Source organism: Cyprinodon variegatus, unplaced genomic scaffold, assembly GCF_000732505.1.
Source record: "Cyprinodon variegatus isolate N-32 unplaced genomic scaffold, C_variegatus-1.0 Scaffold333, whole genome shotgun sequence".
NCBI classification, from domain to species: domain Eukaryota; kingdom Metazoa; phylum Chordata; class Actinopteri; order Cyprinodontiformes; family Cyprinodontidae; genus Cyprinodon; species Cyprinodon variegatus.
In genome coordinates this window covers 152,621-167,936 of record NW_015150786.1, presented here as the reverse complement: position 1 = coordinate 167,936, position 15,316 = coordinate 152,621, and the positions used below count along the sequence as shown (strand labels likewise).

The following is a 15,316-nucleotide window of genomic DNA, read 5'->3' as shown; positions in this document are numbered from 1 at the left end:
TTTTTTTCTGCAAGACGGTGTTTAAAAATTAACTCTTTATTAAATGTGTAAATGTAAAAAAAAAAAAATGAAGTTTTAAAAATCTATGTAAGCAGGACTGCTTATTTAACAGGATCTCATACCCACATTAATATACATTAATGGGATGACACCCACTGCAAAGATTAAAGCATTAAATACACGTTCACAAAATAAAACCTGTTTAAAACCAATAAAATACCTTTTAGTCAACTTTTTGTTTGTTGTAGTTTTTTTATTTGATGTAGAAAAAAAATCTACCACTCAAAAAGCTGCAACATGCACCTGCTTCTGATAACTTCACAAAAAGCATTAGGAAATCAAGATTTCTGGTTTTTATTATTCAAAAATTACCTGGGTAAAAGTTTGTAGGTATGACTTATAAAATATTTATAAAATGCATAACAGGCATTTGTAAAATAGAAAAGAGAAGACAAGAATCATCAGGTTTATTATTAGAAATGTTTCTTCTATATTTCAAGCCAAAAACAGCTTGAGGTAATCAGTTTATTTTTAAATGATATGTCGCATTATCTTCAGAACTCTTATACCTTCTAATAATTCCTCTAAAAAATGAGGCACAGCCTTATGTATCCAGTCCAACCAGTTACCCCACATATATAACTGAACAGCAGTCTAGGCCATCAATCACTTAACAGTAGAGAAAATAAGAAAACTATCCCATTAGTCTGCAGACAGAAAAGTATAGACTCCAACGCACCAAGAAATCGCAGAAATATTGGTAGTGCAAACATAATGCACCAACAAAGTGGCATTTATGGGCAACAAATATCCCTGGAAGCCAACCTAATTTGAAGAAAAAAAAATCTTAACTTGTGTATGAATAACACTTAATATATTTAACAAAAACAACCTTTTTACAAGAAAAAAAAGTTGAATATCACTGTGGGAAACATCATTCCAACATTAGTTTAAGTTTTCATGACATGTTGAGAGAAATGTGAAACACTACCTGCTGCATAATTACACATTTGAAAACACTGAGCCTGCAGGAGGGGATGATTCCATTGAGCAGAAACTCCAAAACCCAACAAAAACATTTCACTTCATGGGAAAATCTCAGTGCTGTAAATGTGGGCACAACGTGCCTTAACCAGACAGGATACACAGTCTTGTAAATTTCCAGGCAGTAATTCTTGTAAATCTCGGATGTGTTTACTCAATAGTGTGTGTCGACGTGGACGGCTCCCATTGGGCCACTTGCCTGTGCAGCTTGCAATTAGCATCCAGAGCTTGGCAGATATTAATGATGCCATTTAGGAAGGAGGAGGGTAGAAAAGCTCCTCTCCCATAGAAGCCACAGCCTCCTGTTTATTCATGATGTTAGAAGTTGTTAATCATCATCCTCGGGACCCCCAGTGTTGCTGGTTTCCAGTTTAACCAATTAGATGGGCACCATTCTCTCCATTCTCACAATGGTTGGAGAGGCAAATTAAATTTATAACCTAGCGAGAGAGAATACTGGTCATCTCTGTGTTCGGACTCTCAAAGAAGTCGTTGCAAAGACATGTCAGGGATTACAGGATGATTTATGGAAGGAGGGAAAAAATGAATAGTTGAAGACTGGAAAAAACTAGATCTTGTTTCAAAAACTCATTTTATTAAACCAAAAACTGTTCTAATATTTAACATTCATTTGTTTTATTGCAACATACTGGGGTCAGGTCTTGTAGAACAGACTAATAAAATATTCTGCATCAAATAGAAACAAAAATGTTGAAAAAAACAAACAAAAAACAACTGCAAAAAGAGACAAACATTCACTTTAGAAACCTCAACTGTGTACTTTCTTGAAGATAAGTGCTGCCACACTGTTGCCAGTTTTTCCTCCAAACTGGAAACTAGGGGTAGGCAACTCCTGTACAAATTCAAATCCTGTTAAGAAAAAAAAACACACACAAAAAAAACAGATTACTGCCAAGTTAGGAATATCCACCAAAACACAGGCAAAGGCTCATTTTGTTATGGACCATAACTAAGTAACTAAAAGGAGGTTCAGCCGGCAATAAAGTGAGACAACCATCCGTCCACCATCTGTGCTGCTTCCTGGGGTCTAGTAAAGGCAAGCTGTCAGTGTGAAAGATGAGTTTTCAAGGCTGTTTGGCCCCCTGCAGGCTCTCCAGAGCGACTGCAGACAGACGAGTGACAGCTAGTGGAAGCTTGCCTATACTCAAACTGTACGGGCCGTTGTTCCCTGCTGCTTAACAACCTGTCAAGTAATTATTGAGACTGAAAATCTGTCTGAGAGTTTTTTTCTTTTCTTTTTGGAACAGAGAGTTAGACAACAGAACAGTTTGATATAAAGCTGCTGCATGCCAGAGAGACAGTTTAAAACAAACTAAACACAAAAACACTGATGTAGTCAGAGAAAATAAGAAGTATACTATTGGGATTTGATTGATATGCAGTTTAGTTCTAAAAACATTGAGCTTAAGAAAAAAAAACTAAATCTATTTTATAAATTCTACATCTACAGGGGTTTCTGCAAGCTTTACTAGGGTAAATTTAGAGGTAATCTCTACATTTTATCAAAAAAAAAAAAGATTTCAAATGTATACATCCACAGAACATCTAGAGTGGTGTAGAGTAAAACAATAATTTTATATGAATTACATAAATGATTTTTTTAAATCAATTTTAACCATAATATGTAAATATTCACTTATGGTTATGATGCCAATATCTACATAAAGGATTCTTGCACCAATAGGAATAGAAGTTTGAAGTCATGTGAGACTAAATTCAGATGTTGCCAGATCCTATTAGCTGTGAGAGCTCTGAGAAATAGCCTTTTTTATTTTACAGATTAAACCAAATAATAAAAGCTAAACTAATGTGAACATGGGTCAAGCTTCTGAGCGTTGGTGCTGACTTAATAAAGAAAAGGTGCTCAGAGGCCACATGGAGGTAAAAACCTTGCTAATGCTAATCCAGATACCATCAGACCTGGCAACCGCCTGGAAGACATTGCAGAACAAGAACGGTGAGCTCAGGGGCGCCACTTACTGGCAGGAGGAGGTTAGATTTATGGCTATCGCCTTTAATATTTTAAAAATTGATAGTAATACCTTCCTGCATTATGACAAACAACCTCAACCGCTGAAATAAAAATGTTAAGCTTGGTATATGCTGTTCCACTTGCTTCTACATGATTATAAAGCATCTATTGAAATGTATTCATACCCTTTGACTTTAATCATATTTGGAGGTTATAGGAAAGTAGTGCATAGTTGTGAAATAAAATCTGAAATTATGTATTAGTTTCCCCAAAATGTAAAAAAATATAATAAAAAAAAATTCATACAAACCTGAAAAATGTGCATTTGTATTTAGCCTCCTTATTGTGATTCTCCTAAATAAAATCCAGGTAAACCCAACTTTGTCTAATTAGTAAACATGGTCGACTTGGGTGTAATTTAACCTTAGAGAACCATTCTAGGAAGTGACAAGAAGAAAGCTATAATTCTAGTAAAACCATAAAAGGTCCAGATTGCAATCATCCACGTAAGGGAAGTGAGAAACAAGGTCCTCTGGTCAGATATTGAGGTCAACAGAACTTTATGGCCCAAATGCAAAATGCTGTGTGAAGCATGTCATTGGGATCAAACCAGCTCTACTGTGAAACATGGTGGTGACAGCATCATGCTCTGCGGTGCTTTACTTCAGAAACAGGAAAAGTAGATGGGAGCTAAATTTATTTAGACGACCCTAAATGTGCAGCACAGAGAAAAAAAAAAAAGTAATATCAAAATATAATTAGGTTTTAGAAAGTAACAAGTAAGGTTCTATTTTTATTAAAGATTTGTCTGGATGTTCAACTGATAGAGACATATTCTAGTTGGATCACAAATCTGTTTACATAGTGTTCACTCAGATTTAGAATAGTACATTACATGCTTTTCTGATTTTTATTTGTAAATAATGTAACTAAATATTTTCCTTCCACATCACATATTCTCCACTTCTCTGCGTTCGTCTATCATATTAAATACATTAAAGTTTCCTAATGTAATGCACTAAAACGGTTCAAATGGTATGTTTGTTTTTTTTTCTTTTCCCCAAAATACCCGTCTCTTTACCAGCAAGAAATCTATAGAATACAAATACTAAAATTTTATACATTATATCAAAACCTCCAATCAAAAATCCAAGAAGAGTAAAAACAAAATTTGATGTTTGAAGTCATTCATATCCTCTTACCGTCACAGAATCTCTCTAGCAACTGCTCTTTGGTCCAGTTACAGGAAGTGATAGCAAAGATGCCATTGTCTTTAAGAGCTTCTTTTAGGGTGCGGACATACAGTTTTTTGCACTCATTGTTGTTATCCGGGTTTAAACTAATGGCATCGAATGTTCCTTTGTCAATGCAGAAATCAAAACCTCCGAGTTCTCCTGCAGAGTTAAGGAAATCAGCCTCCTAAAAAAAAAGCAAAAGATCACAAGTTGAAGATGTGTCTATGATATATTATTTGTTTTTTTTCCTTTCTTCATTAAAAAAAACGTCAAAAAAAAAAAAAAAAAAAAAAAAAAAAAAAAAAGACCGCCTTAACTCTGAACTCTAAAGCTGCAAAACAAAGTCAAGTTTCTGCTTCGTCTGCACAGGCTTCAGAACCAACACATCCACTACAGAAAGAGAGAAGCCTTTCTGTGGGCAGAGCATAAAATCCCAGACCTCCGGTGTGAATCCACCAGCCGCGTACTTATAAACACACAACCACAATATATGAGATTTATGAAGGAACATCAACAGTGGCTCACTAGGTTTAGATACCTAGAGATATTTTCACAGCTGTATTTAAGCATGCAGAACACAAAATATTGAGAAGATGCTCAAACAGAGCATTACTACTGTAAACTGAGAGGGCCGTGAGATTAATTTAGAACTATAACTGACCTATTTAAGACAAACATGCTCTGATTATTTTGGCAACTTTCAATGCTGCATAAATGAGAGAAGCCAACATTCCTCTCTCACATGTTTGCACCACTATGCCTCCCCTATGCAGGCGGGGGTCAATATTGACTTTAAGGGAAACCCTTCTGCCCAGGCAGAGAGCACACCTTGATGGGTGTGTTCATGTAGAACATCGACGGAATATGCACATAACCTGCTCATGACACGCTTGATGGACCACCATGCATCTATAAACCATTTCTATTTGGGTTTAAGCAGACTTTTTTTTTTTTTTTTGAAGAGGGATAACCATCACTTCTAATGCATTTTCTTTGGTTAACACAGCTAAGGTTTCTCAGCCTTTTCATTAGAGCTGCACAGCCCTAAAACTCAGATCAGATACTGAATAACTAGCTGGTTCAAATATGGGATGAATGACGTCCATTCAGCTCTTCCACTTTTAATGTGGTTGTCAGTTTGTGCAAAAGAAGAACATGAGTACAGCACGACGCTGCCTACCACAGCTGCTTATGTTAGTCAGTGTTAGGTGTTTTTTTTTTAATGGAAAGTAAAAAAAGATTCATTTTGACCTCATGTTATCAGAGCACATTCTTCCACATATTTGCTGTGACCCTAATAAACCATATAAAGTCCCATATTAGCCCTACAGGACTTTATTTTCTCCACTTTTTCACTCATATTTTGGAGTGCACAATCGAAAGCTGTCCTGCAGACAGATTCTCTTGCCTGAGCTGCAGATCTCCTCAGAGTTACAACAAAGAATCACCAACATATTGCCTTGAATTAAATTTGGATGCAAAATTGTCAATGGAACAAGTGCAAATGCTAACAAAACTTTTCAGAGCAAAAATGCGTATAAGGTGTAAGGATCACAAATGTACCTTAAGGGCATTACAAAGGGATTACACTCCTTTTTTTTTATACTTAACAACTTGGGTAAGATATATCATTTTTGCACTATTACCCATATTCTGGGCAGAAAGTCCCCTTAAAATAATATATACTAGGGGTGAAGAAAAAAAATAAATTTGAGCTTAAATCGCGTTTCTAACATTTAAAGATTCAGTATCGATTCTCATTTTTTTTTTAAACTATTATTTTTGTGGCTGCGGATGTGCTTTATCAGGTACCGTAGTGTTTGGCGAAACCAATGAGCAGCTGTGAGCTATGCACAGGCATGCAAGCGTTAGCCTAGCAGGCTACAGAGTGGTGTGTAGTGTTGTGTGAGCTACTGTGTTTGTTGCCGCTAAAGTATGGAGGACAAAGAAAAAGAAATTCAACCACCTCCGCGGTCTTTAAAAGCAACCGTTTGGAAACACTTTGGATTTTACCTTCAACCCGGCCCGGGTAAGAAAGGGCTTGGCATGACTCATGCGATTTGCAGAGACTGCAACGGTAAAGTTAAGTATTTCGGGAGTACTTCAAATCCCTGTTCTCATCTCGAAAGACATCACCCAGAGTTGTTGGTAGAATTTACCTTTCGGTGTTTACATTATTGCAATAGGTAAATAAAACATTTACAATTATAAAGTCTTTATAAATGTACTCTTCTTTCATGCCAGCAGATTGGAATAGATCCTGAGAATCGTTTTGAATCACAAATTAATCGTTTCTGAATTGAATCGTTTGGATTTGAAAGAATCGGGGGAAAAAAATCGAATTGTGACCCCAAGAATCGATTCTAAATTGAATCGTGGGAATCCCAAAGATTCACAGCCCTAATAAATACCACTATCATCAGTGCACAACTGTGTTCAAAGCCATTCCTCCACACAATCTTTCCAGCTCTTCTGAATAGTCTGGTCACAGCTGGCTGACTCTCCTTCTGGACGACCTAAACAGACACTTTTTCTTTCACTTCAAGCAGAACACATATATATATATATTTTCTTCCACTTTAATCTGTTCCTCCAAACCTTCTTGCCGGCTGACCAAACCTCGGCTCATTTAACTCTGTGGCGGATGCTGCTGATTTTTCTTTACTCTGCTTTTTTTTTTATGCTGGTGTAACTAGGTTTCCTAATGACAGCTTTAAGATAAAGCTGTTTGAAACATCCCTCATCAGCAAGCTAACCTTAATAATCTAGGTCAAGATCTTTGTGTGGGGATTTTTTTTAGCCATCTTCACCGTTTACTGACACAAAACCAGTAGTTTGATCTCATCCCACCATATATCTGGGAGCCTTTTCTGGTCATTTATGATGTTTTGTGTGTGCGTAAAAACACAATAGGTCATTTAAACTGTAGGACTTTCTGAGGTAAGCATGGTAAAAGTTAAAGCAGCAAAGTAAAATTCGACTTATATGTCCATGTTTACATTTTTTTTTTTTTAATGACAGATGCCTACAGATCTATAGATTTAAAAAACAAGCTCACCTTCACAGTGACATCAGTCAAGCCCTCTGCCTGCAGGATGTTTCTGGCCAGTTCTATTGATGCGGGGGAATAATCTACACCTGTAAGGTTCTTGTATCCATGCTTCGCCTAAGAAAAAACAAAACATGCAAATTAAGATTAAAGGTAATCTATGAAATAAAAAAGTGCATGGCTTACTCAATTCTTTTGTATTAAAATTGGTGTATTCTGTTTTGCTGTATTATTATCCTAACCAAAAAAAAAAACATAATTCAGATGCATTACAACAACATGGTAGACATAAATTGCTCTTAGACACTTTTATCCTTTTAAAACCATAGTACTCTTTTTTTCTTTTACACGCATGTTGTATTTTGATGCAGAATGTGTAAAATATATTACCACCATTCACAGTGGTTTTGTTAGAGGAAAAGTTTTCACATCAAAATGAACCATCAACACTTAAACTATGTCTCTCTGTAAATTGAAAAAGTTGCATTTTATTTGAATTTGACTTTGCTCACACCAGTTCAACCAAGAAGGCCCCATTTCCAGTGCCGATATCAAGAATGGCTGCATCCTCTGGGATCTTAGCTCTGTCCATCCATCGCAGGACACGACTCATGCTTTCTTCACCAAACCTTTAAAGAAAAAAATAAATAAATTGTTGGCGAATCCAATTATACTTACTGTTGTGTTAAATTCAAAACCAAAAACAAAGAAGGTTTTAAACAATTCAATGTACTACATCAATAAATAAAAAGGCACAGTCATCCCAATTTAAAAAAAGGCTGGAGTAATATTTAAAGCGAAGCTAAACATGAATAATCCCATAAAAGAAACTACAAAAACACCATCTTTTTTCATTTATACTAATCTATTCAGTGGCACTTCCTGATTTGTTGAAGGGTGTGTCTTTAATAGGAAAGCACCTTTACCAAAAATCTGGGCTAACTATTTAAATATTGCAGCTATGGCCAAATATTGACATTTAGTGACACGTATTTGTCTACCCATTGATCACCATTAAAAATGGTGCTTCAGTTAAACACCTCATAATACTGCTCTGTTATCACCATCACTGCGACAAACCCAAACAAATGGAACGTCTGTACTCCTCCCAGAACACATGCTGCTGGCCCAGTTTGATTAAGGGACAGATACCAATATATTCAATAGAATGGCCGACACTGGACATTTTTATTCATTTATTTATTTAAAATAAACTGGATGGTAAGTTAAAATGTTATAAAATGACCTTTCACTTGTATTTATAACTTTTCCAAGATTGTTCAAGGCAAGGTAACTTTAGTGTAAGAAATGTTCCAATTTAGTAGAAAATAATTTGATAAACTGAAAAGAAAAAAAATGGACCTTCAACAGGAAATAATTAGCCTAATTTTGTGTCAGACAATGAACAAAATAAAGGCTGTGTCCTTTCTGCAATTTATATCATATCTTTGGTTTCACATGTTAATTGAATAGACAATACTTTATAACCTTTATTTCTAAACCTGATGTTGTATTATAATAAAATGAGAGAAATTATTTTGTTTTCCTAGATTCAAAATAGGGACATTTTGGGGTGAAAAATAAGTAGACAAAAGAGCTAAAAACCTTACACAGAAGAATGAGATTTCATTTTTAATGCTGGTGTAGAGCCCTAGAAATACAATAGCGTAAGAACGTGATAAAGTTAAAATCGATAGGCATAATTATTTTTATTGTGCAAGCGTTTATTTGATTTAGTAGAGTTAGTACAATTAATTTGGTTTATGACAAATTATGTGCTCAAACTACTTTTTTTTAGCTTTTGTATTTCATACATTTATGTCATGATAATACCCCTTTAAGAGGACACGATGCATGATGGGAGAAGAAAGTTCATGACCTTTTATAAAAAAAAGAAAACTATATAACTGCTGTATGCTCGAACCGTGGATTTAGTTAAATAAAGTTGCACAAAAACGAAAATCTATTTGTTTTTTTAGTTCTTTTTAAGGGTGCAACACTTGTCAATTTTGAGGTCAGATGGGTTTTAGGAGCATCTTTGACGTTCCTGAAGCACGTCCAGTAAAGAGTGTACAGATGCTTCAGCTGCTCCTGTGTTCAATGGCAGAGAGCAGCTTTACTATAGTTGCTGTGATAAGTGGGTAAGAAGTAGTTTTAATATAAGTGAGAAAGTCCACCTCAAAGCATCGTATGCGCTTTCAGTTCATCAAGATTACGATCCTGCGTTAAAATATTATTTCGCTGTTGGAACATACCGACGGTACGCTGTCACTGGAAATTGAGCAACAGCTGCCTCAGACCCAGTCCTCTCTTAAGAGTTTTTCACTACTGTTCATGGCGACTGGAAGAAGATTGTAAACTAATGTAGGCATTAATAAACTGTTTCAAGGGAGTGATTGTAGCACTCTACACAAGCAGGGCTGTCCGTCTCCCTGCCAGCTCAGAGATTAGCAAAAGTTCTAGTTTTTCCAACTCCAGCATCTGCTTCTTTTGCAGCGCGTATCGCGCCTCAGATGCTCAGAGACTCATGAGGCGCTGCTTCAGCTGCTCTGATGCACCAAGATGCACTGCTCGAGACGTGCTGCAGGACCTTCTCATGCACCTTGATGCGCGTCAACCATACGCTTTGCATGTAAACCAGCTGGTTCTGCTGCTTGAATCGCGCCCGGGGTGTATGTAGCATTAGAGATATGAAAAGAGCAAATTACATTTTAACTTTAGCTATTCAGTAAGAAAAAATAAACCTCTCAGAGGGGAAAGGGGATATAATGCAGCTATCAGAAAAGGCTTCTTTAGATGGAATAAAAAAGAACCAAAAAAATGTCAAACAGTTAACAGAACTGTAAAAAACAGAAGTATAAACATGAGAAATACATTATTTTTTTTATCTTGCTTTGCTAACAATAGCTTTTCACAGAGCATCTTAATTGGTAAAGTTGTTTTATGTATTCAGTAGTCTAGTTGTAAAAAAACAACAAAAAAAAAACAGAAGGGGCATGGTGGAATTTTTTTATTTGGAAGCATTTATAATATAGTCTTTTAACCTAAAGCAATATGAATGGTATGGTTGTTACATCGTAGGTACGCCGGTCATTGACCTTGACCAAGGCACCTTACAGCAGAACTGCAGTCAGTCCCTGGACTGACATGGCTATCACTGCCCCTACATAGTTAGGGACTAATGCAGAGGACAAATTTCCCACTGGGATCAGCTTCATAGTCATGGTAGGTCATTTTTTGAGTTTCTGTATTTTGCTCAGGCTTACTCATAATCCCACAGCCCGCGAAATGTTGAAAGGGCAATATTATTGCCATTACTGTTAATATATATAGCAGAAATTTTACACATTCGGTAATATAATGTAACAGGGGATGGTATGGGTGGATGATTTTTAAGACTTTTTTTTTTAGGGATGCACTGGTCCAATATTTTTTTCGGTATCTGTCCAGATATAAGGAAAAAAAACTAGATCGGTATCGGTGACAATTGACTCGATATAGGGGCCGATCTATTCCTTCTAACTCTATGCTATGCTCTGCCGTCATGCGGCAGCGCAACAACAGAACATGGCCATATTAACTATTAACACCACCAACTTAAAGGAATAGTACACCCAAAACATGATTAGCCTTCATTTTCTACTCACCCCCATGCTGAACAACACTCTGGAGTACTTTTTTGATATCTCAAATGCATCTGGAGATCTGGGAGGCTTCTTGCTGTCTGCTGACATTCAAATAATAGAGGTGCCCAGCGCCCGAGGCAGAAAGGTCCATAAAAGTCCACAAAAAACGTTTCAATATTCATCCATACTGCTCGTCCAATGTATTCCAAGTTTCCTGAGTGGGTAGCATCCAGAATTTACTCGAAACGAAGTCATTTAGAATGTTTTTAGAGCATAAACAGTAGTGTATAGGATTTCCTGAAAGCGCGCACATGCGCGATCACGACGCTACGGAAGCCGGCAGACCAAACCAGCGCATTCAGCTCGGCAAAGAACTCATGCTCTTCCTCAACACTGAAGTCCTCAGACATTTTTCTTTCGTTGTTTCTTTCTTTGCACAGGTAAACGGCACATTTCTTCTTCTACGCTTGCATTATTGGAAGAGCAGATGCTGAATGCGCACTTTCATCTGGTTTGGTCTGCCGGCTTCCGTAGCGTCGTGAGCGCATGTGCGCGCTTTCAGGAAATCCTATACACTACTGTTTATGCTCTAAAAACATTCTAAATGACTTCGTTTCGAGTAAATTCTGGATGCTACCCACTCAGGACACTTGGAATACATTGGACGAGCAGTATGGAGGAATATTGACACGTTTTTTGTGGACTTTTATGGACCTTTCTGCCTCGGTCACCATAGACCTCCATTATTTGAATGTCAGCAGACAGCAAGAAGCCTCCCAGATCTCCAGATGCATTTGAGATATCAAAAAAGTACTCCAGAGTGTTGTTCAGCATGGGGGTGAGTAGAAAATGAAGGCTAATCATGTTTTGGGTGTACTATTCCTTTAATGAAAGACCTCCAGAAGTTTCATAACAAGGAACATGCTGAGATTATCGGACTCGGCAAACAAAAAGGAAGCAGCGGGAAGCACCTAACTTCTCGAAGCAAAGGAAAGAAGTAACATTTTTCCATGTAACAGTATACAGGCCAAAAAAAAAAATCATAGAGGTGATACATGATAATAATAATGACACTCTTTTTTTTTTTTTTACATGTTGACGAAGTCAGAGAGCTTTTGGTTTAAGATTTTGTGCACAGTTGTTAAATAAATGAGTCATAACATTTATATTTGGGTTGTTTCCAATTTTTTTTTTTTTAAGAAAAGGGAAGTCAAATCATATGCACAGAAGAATGATCCCAGATTTTTTATTTTTTTTTTTACACAATAAAACAATTTTTTAGCTAATAACTCAGTGTTGTTTTTGGTATCGTATCGGCCGACATTAAACTTCAAATATCGATATTGTATCGGAGGTGAAAAAAGTGGATCGGTGCATCCCTACTTTTTTTAATAATTGGGATCGCATCTTGAGTACTGATTGAATGTATTTAATAGGGACAATGTAAAAAAAAAAAAAAAAAATCAAGAGGCTTTGCACAAAGTGTAGTTTATCCTGGTTTCTATTTTTAGTAAATACAGATGGAAAATAAGTGGTTTTCCAAAGAACTTGAATATAGTTGGGTACAATTTAATGTTATTCCCAGATCCAAGCTCTGATCTTTAAGGTGCCACCAGCATTTGTTTCTGATTCACTTCAATTTGGACAAAGTACCTCTTTTAGATAATTGCTGTTCCCTTTAGAGAAGTTTCTGATGAAAAAAAGGATAAATATGCTTGCGCAGCTCCTGTTTTTAGCAGTCAATCCTAAATACCTCAACATCACAGTTTATCGTTTTGTGTTTACCTTTTTACTAACCCCTCTGTAATACTAAAACTTAAGACACATGGAAATATAATATCATAATTTTGTGAAAAAAAACCCCTCTCTTTAAACATAGTGATCAGCACAAAAAGAAAAACATACCATATTTCCCCAATGTCTCCAATGTCTTTAAACGTCTCTAGTTCTTTTTGGTAGGCTTCCTCCCAACTGCAGAGTAAGAAAACCATTGAAAAAATGGAAACAAATACTCAAGACAATCTGTTGCATTATATACACATTAAAAAACTGGATGCAATTACATCATAAACAAGAGGATAAAACGGCCGTTTGTGAGCATGCTTAGGCTAAAAATAAATCAACACATAAATGCAGATGTTTAAGTTTCCTTTAGAAACTGGCAAAGGTTGAAACTTTGCTCTCTATGTGACAAACAGGCAGTTCTCTGAACTAATAGCATGCAGATATCTGCTAACTGATACGTTGAGTCGCCAACATGAACCATTGCGCAAACATTTGGACAATCGACACTTACTATTCTTTGGTCCCGAGTTTTGACGTTTCAAAATCATTATCAGTGCATTTATCTTCGTTTTCACAACCATGTGACTCCTCACTGGTGTCTGCCATGCTGCTGCAGCTTTACACTACTGCCAAGCCTACGTTTCTTCTTCTTTGTTTTCGATGGCGGTTGGAAAGCAACTTATTGATACGCATTACCGCCATCTCCTGGAATGGTGTGGATCGGGATGCTATATATATAAATTCTCCCACAAAATAAATAAATAAATAAATAAATAAATAAATAAATAAATAAATAAATAAATAAATAAATAAATAAATAAATAAAAATAAAATTATAATAATTAAGTTGATAAATCTTTTATTCTTTCTATCAATTTCGTTTTCTTAAGGTAATTAATTAAGTAAAAAAATATTTAATAGTAGAAATTTTGTCCAAAATATCTTGTATATTTAATTGCAATTTATTTTCTTGTAATCGACTAACTAATTCCCTTCTCTCAACAGAATATTTAGAACAGACTAACAAAACATGTTTTACTTTCTCTTCTTGAAAACAAAACTCACATATTCCCTTGGGATATTTTCCCATTTTAAATAATGTACTATTAACCTTGTATGATCAAAACATAATCTGGATATAACGCTTTTTATTTCTGTGTCTTCCTGTTCTCCTCATTGTACCAACTTTTCTTTGAATACTGTAAAGCCACCAAGCCTACATTTCCCATAAGGAAGTGCGTGAAATGAGCGTATCCGCGACCGTAGGGGGCATTGGGATTGATAGGGATGTTTCCATCATGGCGGCATCCATTTCAGGTTACACTTTTAGTTCTGTGTGTTATCACAGCGCCAACAGCAACTCAGATCATGTAAGTACTCAGAAGATAATCCCAGAGGGTCGCGGTTTAGTGCTCGAATGTGTCTTCGTAGTCTGTTGACGCGTATTATTGCTTATGTTGCCTTTAGTCTGTGTTGTTTTCCAGTGTCATTCTGGTTCCGTCTATCTACCGGCTGGTTTTCTCTGCTTTAAATTGTAGATAAGAATTGTCAATCTTGGGATGATTTAATGCATAACATTAAATAGTATTCCACATATATGGAGTCAAGTATTGGACATTATCTATATAAACACCTGCTTTATCGCTTTGGACTCCTAACGGAAAAGGGAAAGGTTAAGATCCAGGAAATATCCTGTAGTTAGCTACTTAGCATGAGAACCAAAGTCAGCTCACTTCCGTGTATCGATATAATTATCTGAACCTACTTCGCACTTTATTTCTTAAAAAGAAGAGTGCTTTATTAAAATAAAAGGTTACATAATAGCATTTTAAAACAGTAAGAGCAAAAAAAGTAAAGCATCAGGCTATGTTTTCTTGTCTCATTTTAGCTTAGCATGGTTAGCTTGTTAGCTAGTTCGTTTTTACACTACTTTTTTTTATATACCTATAAAGAATAAATAAATCTCGCTCTGTTTTCTGTATTTTGTTGATTTAAAGTGGTTGATTTAAAAAAAGGCCCTAATTGTCTAAGAGTTAACGTAAAAAACAACTTTTAATGACAATGTTAGCACAACAATGTTAGCTCCAGTGTTTACAATATTAGACTTAAAAAGTCGGCCTTGATAGCTGGTTTGTTCATGCCAGTCAAGGTACAAGTTTAACTGCATTCCTGGCTAAACACCTCCTAGCTATCACCTCTGCACAGTTAAAGGAAACATATAAAACTGGGTAAAATGTTCCTACTCCTTAAAAAGTTAAAATATTTAAAAAAAAATATTAGCTTTCAACCTATTATAGTAAAGCACATTTGATATTAAAATCTAATGTATTAATGTCTCACCATTCTCTGCATTAAATTCCAACCTCTAAAATATTTTATCCACTTGGACTTTTAAACATTTAAACAAAGTATATTATGGATGATTGTATTGATTTTTATGCAATGGAGGAGTAAAAAGTAGTGCAATGAAAAGAAACATGGACTCTGTTTTTCTACTCATCCACCTCAGTCTGTTATTTTAAAACAACCTTTTTCTACAGCAGCAGGTCTCTGGGATATGTAGGTAATACTTGTATATATGTAG

The 15,316-nt window shown here is 35.9% G+C and overlaps 2 protein-coding genes across 3 annotated transcripts in view; one reads left to right on the top strand and one right to left on the bottom strand.

Moving 5' to 3' along the window:
- Positions 1 to 434: 434 nt before the first annotated feature.
- mettl10 (methyltransferase like 10) lies at positions 435 to 13,385 on the bottom strand. Its single transcript, XM_015385188.1, has 6 exons — positions 13,244 to 13,385; positions 12,853 to 12,918; positions 7,836 to 7,950; positions 7,331 to 7,438; positions 4,240 to 4,456; positions 435 to 1,914 (listed from the first exon to the last, which is right to left on the bottom strand). Exons 1-6 carry the CDS (start codon positions 13,336 to 13,338, stop codon positions 1,814 to 1,816), a joined length of 702 nt encoding a protein of 233 aa, XP_015240674.1. The 5' UTR covers positions 13,339 to 13,385; the 3' UTR covers positions 435 to 1,813.
- A 614-nt stretch (positions 13,386 to 13,999) lies between these two features.
- Positions 14,000 to 15,316, top strand: part of fam175b (family with sequence similarity 175 member B) — a 13,752-nt gene continuing 12,435 nt past the window's right edge. For both annotated transcript variants that reach the window (XM_015385213.1, XM_015385212.1), the window contains exon 1: positions 14,000 to 14,102. In XM_015385213.1, the coding sequence (XP_015240699.1) occupies positions 14,031 to 14,102 (72 nt within the window). In that variant the 5' untranslated portion in view covers positions 14,000 to 14,030. The remainder of the gene's footprint in view (positions 14,103 to 15,316) is intronic.

Bases quoted from the DNA above. Each gene is read 5' to 3' on its own strand.
- mettl10 (XM_015385188.1), bottom strand. From the start codon at position 13,338: ATGGCAGACACCAGTGAGGAGTCACATGGTTGTGAAAACGAAGATAAA. The intron at 7,439-7,835 runs GTGTGAGCAAAG...GTTTTTTCTTAG, and splicing joins GGGCCTTCTTGGTTGAACTG to GCGAAGCATGGATACAAGAA. The intron at 4,457-7,330 runs GTGAGCTTGTTT...CTTTTTTTTTAG, and splicing joins TGACTGATGTCACTGTGAAG to GAGGCTGATTTCCTTAACTC.